At 40.2% G+C, this 8,031-nt stretch overlaps 1 protein-coding gene across 1 annotated transcript in view; it reads right to left on the reverse strand.

Moving 5' to 3' along the window:
- hpgd (15-hydroxyprostaglandin dehydrogenase) overlaps window positions 1-6,760 on the reverse strand; it is a 19,897-nt gene extending 13,137 nt beyond the window's left edge. The window contains exons 1-3 of the mRNA XM_020932919.2: window positions 6,314-6,760; window positions 3,087-3,210; window positions 893-999 (exon numbers count right to left, since the gene is read on the reverse strand). Coding sequence (XP_020788578.1) covers window positions 893-999; window positions 3,087-3,210; window positions 6,314-6,430 — 348 coding nt within the window. The 5' untranslated portion in view covers window positions 6,431-6,760. The remainder of the gene's footprint in view (window positions 1-892; window positions 1,000-3,086; window positions 3,211-6,313) is intronic.
- Window positions 6,761-8,031: the final 1,271 nt, after the last annotated feature.

Below are 8,031 nucleotides of genomic sequence, written 5' to 3' on the forward strand. Positions count from 1 at the left end.
AGTTTATCTCCTCTGACACTGGCTTTAAACATGTGAAATGTGTTTGACTCCAGCCCTGCCCTTGTGCCTACGGGCCTAAAACTATTACAAAACACTTAACTGCTTTGAGACCTATGACTAATGAAACTGAATGAAATGAACCACAAATACACTTTACATTTGTACTGTAGTTGTATAGTCTGATTACTGCTACTACTACTGCACAATTCATTCCACAGTGTCACTCTACACCAAAGAGTCTAAATCTGGTTCAGTGAAGATTCTGATCAGGATTTAGTAGTAGTAACAGCAGTAGTTTTAGTAGTTGCAGTTGTTGTGATGTGTGTTGTACAGAAGTAGTAACTAATAAGTAGTGGCATGTAGTTCTAGTGTTGGTAATTGCAGAAGTAGAAGTAGTACTATCAGTAATTCGGACTCACAGTAATCTGATCTGAGTGTGACATAACATAACGAATGGGTGAGTTCAGTCAAAACAAGAAAGTACTCAGGTATGTGTAGCTAGGAGCCGTGGTCTACTTCTACTGCTACTACTGCTACTAATACTATTACTACTACACCACCACCAACTACTACAACAACAAAAACCACTACTAATAATACTGCTGCTGCTACTATTAGTACTACAACAGCAACAACAACAACAACAAAAACTACTACTACTACTACTGCTGCTGCTGCTACTGCTACTACTACTACGACTACTACTACTACAAATAATAATACTAATACTGCTTCTGTGAATTACTACTATCACTACAGTGCCTACTATTATCAACATTTGAGGTTCAAGGTTTCCGGGCCGTTCCCACACAAGTCTTATTTTAGTCCTAGTTTAGTCCTAGTCCAGACCGGGTTTAGACCTGGTTCAGTTCTGTTCCATTTTTTAACTAACCAGATTGACTTGAATGGTCTTCTCCCAGTGCTTCTCGTTGTTGATCCCTGCGTTGTTTATGACTATGTCTAAATGTCCGAACTGGTCCACTGTTGTCTGGAAGGCCACTGTAAAAAAAACAAATAAATAAAAAAGATAAATAAATTAAAAAAGAAAAAGTTATAACATGGTAGAAAGCTCAAAAAAATGATTTAAGTAAGCTGCTCTACTTTTCTACATTTTGATATGTCCTCTGCATTTGACCCATATTTCATCTGAGTTAAACCTGTTCAGATCTGAGCCAGGATTTTGGTCAGCCAGGCACACACGGTCCTCCAATCAGGTTTGTATTTCATTGATACATGTTAAGAAGCTCATTGGGCATCTGTCTTTTCTTCTTTCCTCGTAAGCAGCCATATTTGTTTTGAGTGTCCCTGACTGATTCTCTCTCCTTATAATATTTCTGAAGAGTGGGAGAAAGAAAACAACTATTTAACCCCACCCTCACAATACTATTACAAAAATATACACAGACTCCCCATTTCCTGATTCTTTCATCACTGTAGGTGATTTAAGTGCATAAGACAGGTTAGTCTTTTCTTTTCACTAAAACTTGAAAACAAATATTACATGAATATTTAAACTGACACATAAATGCCTTCCTTGTGTGTAAATTGTCTCTGCATTTTGGACAGAATGTTCAGTGTTGATGAGGTAAAAGTATTAAAACTCCCTGTATTTTTGTACTTTTCTTCTCAACTTTTTTTTCACAAACCTCCTCTTAACAGATGTAAAACTATGATAAATATTTCCCACAGGTACCATCTCACCAAATCAAGAAATGCTTGACAATTTAATATTAAACCCACTTGAAATGGCCCTACTTATCTTGTATCTCTATAATTTTTAACTGCACTGTCTCTGAGCAGTCACATTCCAGCGCTCTGCCTCGTGCTTCAGTCTCACTTTACACAGTGAGCCCTTGTTCAAATTTAAACACTTTAAAGAACAAATGCACAAAACCAAACCTGAGCCAGACCCCTGTGGTTTGTTCAGAGTGAGCACACAAAGGACTCACAACACTCCTTTTATCAAGTGTCATTACACACTGGGTGTGTCATAAAGACAATTAAAGCTGCACTACGACACTTTTCTGATGAAAACTCATTACTTTTCCCGAATTGCTCCACAATGTGGCATCAAACTATTATATGTATCCAGTGTGGTGTTTTTATTGTCCAAAATTATCTTGAGCAGTTGAGACTGCTTATTTTGTGAGCAGTCTAATCTTTCCACAGATCTGACACATAACTACCCACCCAGTTTTCTCTATGGAGATAAATGAGTTTAATGCCACACTGTGGAACATTCCAGGCATAGGTATGTGTGTGATGGTCAGAGAGACTATAAACAAAATGTGCAAAACCAGGTCAAAAGCACTGAATACCAGATCATATGACCTGTTTAGTTTGGAATGTTCCACAGTACAACATATCTGTGTTGCATTGATTTAATTGCTTATGTTTTTACTGGCTCAAAAACACATAGAAAAACATTCACTCTTACTGTGAGCAGTCTCCCGTCACCACAGATCATTACCTGCTTGTCTTCCAAAGAAGACTAATGCTTAATGACATACTGAATATTACAAGTAAAACTATAGTATCTCCATGGAGACAAGCAGGTGGCAGAACCTCCACCTGCTGCATAGTTACATAGTGCTTCTTTAAATGTTCAGGTCAAAGCTGGAATCAAACCAAAACATATTAGGATATCAGGTTATGGGCCCTGAGCTACTGGATGATAAACAATCATTACAGTAGTTGTTTCCTGGTGTTACAGATACCTGTAACGCTGGAACTGAATAAAACAGAAAGATCTAGTTTGACCGGACTCACTCTCATTAAATTATGTCTCTAGGAAAATACTTGGACTGTGACGATTTTCTCCTGTACAGCAGGAAGTTCAGACTTGTTACTCAAGAATACAGACCTCAGCCAACTCCTGTCAAACAACCAGGTATTCTTTCACTCACACATACACTGTTTCAGTGTGTGTTCAATGAAGTCACTGCGTTCACTTGGTGATGGTGAGATACTATTTTAGCCATAGCTGCCTGGGGCAGATTGACAGAAGCATGGCTGCCCATCTGTGCCATGACCACCACTCCCTCACACAGCTCATTCAAACATGTCCAGTGTGTGACTCTTCTTACCTGTGAGAGCGTCTGCATCAGTGACATCACACTGAAGAAAAATGGAGTGATCGGCCCCAAACTCAGAGTCCAGCTCCGACTTACACTGCTCCCCACAGGATGCATTCATGTCCACTACTGCTACCTGTAAAATACAGTACAATTACTACTACTATTCATACTACTATTATTATATTGCTCCCCACAGGACACAATGTCCACTACTGCACTACTGCTGCTCCTACTACTCCTCCTCCTCCTACTACTACTACTACTACTACTACTACTACTACTACTACTACTACTACTACTACTACTACTACTACTACTACTACTACTACTACCACTACTACTGAAGACACAGTGGCTGCAGAACATAGCAAGAACATTCTGATTAGCCTTAAATATAGGTTATGTGTTTAAAAAGGGCCAGACACACTTGAACGTGAGCTGTAGGCCTGCAGATAGACAGATAAACAGATAGACAGATAGACAGATAGACCGATAGACCGATAGGTAGATAGACCGATAGATAGATAGACCTCCAGAATTCCCTCACTGAACTGCAGAGACTGCACTAGCTCTGAGCAAGTGTCTGCAGGTGCTGGGGTTTAAGTAGTGACCATTCAGATCAGAGAGTAAAACTAGAAAATGTGAAAGTAATCCTTCACAACAGAGTGGTAAACAGATGTAGACCTAACAAAAAAATCATCATTACTCAAGTCTGTCTACCCGCTGCACTAAAATATTACATGCTTGTATGGTTCTGCTTTCTACTGGATATTTGCAGTATACTTTTAGAGAAGTTGTGGTCTGACAAAGGAAGCTACAACCACAGAATGTTGCGCAGTGTATCAAAATAAAAGACTGCAGTTTACAGACCACACAGGCATAATGAATGGCATGTTTCTTATTTCTTTGTTCAGACAGTACTCCCTGTTTGTAATAATTACAACGTAATTAGCCTTAACAAAGACTTCATTAATAATGTACAAATTGTGTGTAAGTGTACATCAGCACTAAACTGAGCTCAAACCAGGCCCAAGGACCAAATGTGAAAGTATTCTAAATATTCGGAATAAAGTATAGTGATTGGACCATGTATCAGAATATGTTGCAAAGTACAATTTAGAGGCACTGTGAGTAACTTATCCTCTTAAAGGTCATAATTGCACAAAATTGACTCATGAGTTTTAAACCGCGCTATAATGGTGTTACTTCCTCAAAAACATACCTAAAATGTGTTTTGTTTCATATTTGCGTAAAACTTTATTATTAGTCTGCTCAAAATGCTCTGTTCCACCCTGAGACAATTCCAGGGCTAAAATCATCCAAATGTTTAAAAACACACTGGAGCACTTCCTGTATTACCACATGACATCACAAGGTGGAACAGAGTGTTTTCTGTCTGAGAGGATGAGGAAACTAAATTATAACACATCAGAAAATAGTCTAATATGGGCCTTCAAAAGTAAAAATAAAAAATACTACAATAACAACCGAAACTGCAGATAGAGGACACATACAAATTTATCTGGTATCTGATCACATGGTTAGGACATTTTTATGGAATTTAAATCAAAATCTTACAGACACTTCCTTTAAAGCAGGTATTGAATATTCAATTACAAAAAGTATTCTTGTGTCTAGTGCCTAGGGCTTAATATGTAAACTACTTAATGACTCAATATAAGTCCTTATCTTTATGTATCCAAGTCAATCAGTATCTCACAATGTTTTCAGTGAGTTAAAGTTTAATTTATTCAGGCTTAAGTAAACATGAGCTGTACCTGACCTGAAATGTGGTGAAATGGGTCCGAGCCTCCTCAGTATTGACATACATGTACTTTAACTAAAAACATTATAGTTTACATGTCATTTGTATACATCAGTCCTAGTTTAGTTGGGTACACTAGGAAGTCCTTTTCCTACCCTAGATATTAATAATCTGATTTGAATACTAAAACCTTGTGCTAGATGCAAATACTATAGCTTCACATTAGACCTGGTTTAGACCTGTTTTAGACCTGGTTTAGTCCTGAATTAGACCTGGTTTAGTCTTGGTTTAGACTAGGGTTAGTCTTGGTTTAGGCCTGGTTTAGTCCTGGTTTATTTCTGGTTTAGACCTGGTGTAGTCCTGAATTGGACTTGGTTTAGTCCTGGATTAAACCTGGTTTAGTCTTGGTTTAGACTCATCTTAGTCCTGGTTTAGAACTGGTTTAGACCTGGTTTGGTGTAGACTCATCTCAGTCTTGGTTTAGTTCTGGTTCAGAGCTGGTTTAGACCTGGTTTAGACTAGGGTTAGTCTTAGTTTAGACCTCATTTATACCTGATTTATTCATGGATTAGACCTGTTTTAGTTTAGTTCTGGTTTAGATCTGGTTTAGTCTTGGTTTAGTCCTGGTTTAGACCTGGTTTATTTCTGGTTTAGACCTGGTTTAGTCCTGAATTAGACTTGGTTTAGTCCTGGTTTAGACCTGGTTTAGTCTTGGTTTAGACTCATCTTAGTCCTGGTTTAGAACTGGTTTAGACCTGGTTTGGTGTAGACTCATCTCAGTCTTGATTTAGACCTGGTTTACTTCTGGTTCAGACCTGGTTTAGACGTGGTTTAGACTAGGGTTAGTCTTAGTTTAGACCTGGTTTATACCTGATTTATTCATGGATTAGACCTATTTTAGTCCAGGTTTAGTTCTGGGTTAAATCTGGTTTAGTCTTGGTTTAGTCCTGGTTTAGACTTATCTTAGTCCTGATTTACACTTGGGTTAGACCTGGTTTAGACCCATCTAAATCCTGGTTTAGACTCATCTTAGACCAGCTAGACCCATCTTAGTACTGATTCAAATGCGACTTAGTTCTGGTTTAAACCTTATAAATCAGTCCTGGGTTAAACCTGCTTTTGACCTGGTTTTGATCTAGTGCAAACCTATCCTCTGGTCCTGCTTTAGTCCTTGTGGGTTGGTCTTGGGCTTTTGACCTATTAGGATTAGTACTAAGTGCTAATTCTAATGACACTGATCAGCCTGGTTCAGCCACATTTTAGTCATGATTGAAATACTTAAGCGTGAACCATATTTAATTCCACTGCACAAACTCCAAACACCAGTGATCCCTGCAGTCAGACCAGACGAAGTAACAGATATTTACTCCTAGCTTTTGCACATGCACAAAACTACTCAAACTCCTTCAAAAGGACTTCAAACCACGCGTGAATCAGCCTGACTTAATCAAATAAAGTCAGTTGTACTCACTTTGGCCTGGTTGTGCATGAGAGCCTGGACCACGGCTCTCCCGATGCCCTGAGCCCCTCCGGTGACCAGCGCCACTCTCCCATTCAGAGCCATGATCGTGTGGAGCAGTGAACACATGTCTGTCCTCCACAGCTCTTATACTTCAGCCCCGAGCTCTGTTTGCACCATAACGCACTCCTCCTACTGCTCTGTCACTACACTCTCTCTCTCTCCTTTTTTCTCCTCCCTCTCTATCTGTCCTCTCCTCCTACTGCGCCGTCCTTTCTTCTCTCTCCTCCCCCTTTCCTTTCCTTCTTTCTTTCTATCTCTCTCATTATATCCTTCTTCCTACTCCTCTCTCTTTCTCCTCCTGCTACTCTTTCCTTCCTTCCTTCTTTCTCTCTCTCCCCTTCTCTCACCTGCTCTTACTTCTCTGTTCCTTCTTCTCCTTCCTTCCCTTTTCTTTCCTTCCTTCTTTCTCTCTCTCCCCTTCTCTCACCTGCTCTTACTTCTCTGTTCCTTCTTCTCCTTCCTTCCCTTTTCTTTCCTTCCTTCTTTCTCTCTCTCCCCTTCTCTCACCTGCTCTTACTTCTCTGTTCCTTCTTCTCCCTTCCCTTTTCTTTCTCTCTCTCCTTGTCTTTCTCTTTCTACTGCTACTCTCTCTCTCCTCACCCTCTCTCTATCTCTCTCTCCTTCTCTCACCTCTTCCTACCACCCCATTGCTTCTTCTCTCTCCTTCCCTTTTCCTTCCTTCTTCCTCTCTCTCATTATATCTCTCTTCCTACTGCTCTATCACTCCTTTTTTCTCTTCCCCCTCTCTCTCTCCTCCTGCTACTCTTTCCTTCCTTCTTTTCTTCCCTCTCTCTCTCTCCTTCTCACCTGCTCTTACTCTCTTCTCTATTCCTTCTTCTCTTTCCTTCCTCATCTTTCTCTTTCTCCTACCACTCCCCCCTCTCCTTCTCTCACCTCTTCCTACTACTCCATCACTTCTTCTCTCTCCTACCTTTCTTTTTACTTGATTTTTTCTCTCTCCTTCTCTCATGTCCTCCTCCTACTCTATCCCTTTCTTCTTTCTCCTCCCCACTTACTTTCTTTCCTTTCTCTCTCTCCCCCCTTTTCTTCATCTTCCTTACTATTCCATCTTCATCTTTCCCTTCTTTCTCCCTCGCCCCCCTCCTTCGCGCTCTCCCTTCCTTCCTCGTCTGTTATTCTCTCTCTCCTCCTCTTGTTTCTCGCTGTCTCTACTTCACTCTTATTATTGTCCTCCACACTTCTCTCCCTTCCTCTCTCTATCTCTATCCCTCTAACCCTCTCCTCTCACCCCTCTCTCTCTTCTTATCAGCCAAACAAAGTAAATTAAGACACCACAACATTGTACTCTGATCCTTCCCTTTTTACCCCTTCTTTCTTTCTTCCTCTCTTTCCTTTGATTTCTCTTTTTTCCGCATGTCTTAACATTGTTTTTTCTACCCCAGTCTTCTTTGAATTTCTTCCTCTCCCTCAAATTCCTTGTTTTATCTGCATCTCTCTCTCTCTCCCCCCTTCATTCTGTCATCTGTCTCCATCCTTCTCTCTCCCTCTCTCTTGCCTTGTAATTCCTAGTTTTACCTCCTTCTCTCCTCTACCCACCTGCTCTGTCACTCTCCCTCTTTCATTGTCTTTCTCTAATTCCTTGTTTTACCTGCTCCCCTCTTCTCTACACCTCTCCTCTCTCGCTATCCCCCTTTCATCTCTCTCTC

Source organism: Boleophthalmus pectinirostris, unplaced genomic scaffold, assembly GCF_026225935.1.
Source record: "Boleophthalmus pectinirostris isolate CB_2022bp ecotype Guang Dong unplaced genomic scaffold, ASM2622593v1 HiC_scaffold_22, whole genome shotgun sequence".
NCBI classification, from domain to species: domain Eukaryota; kingdom Metazoa; phylum Chordata; class Actinopteri; order Gobiiformes; family Gobiidae; genus Boleophthalmus; species Boleophthalmus pectinirostris.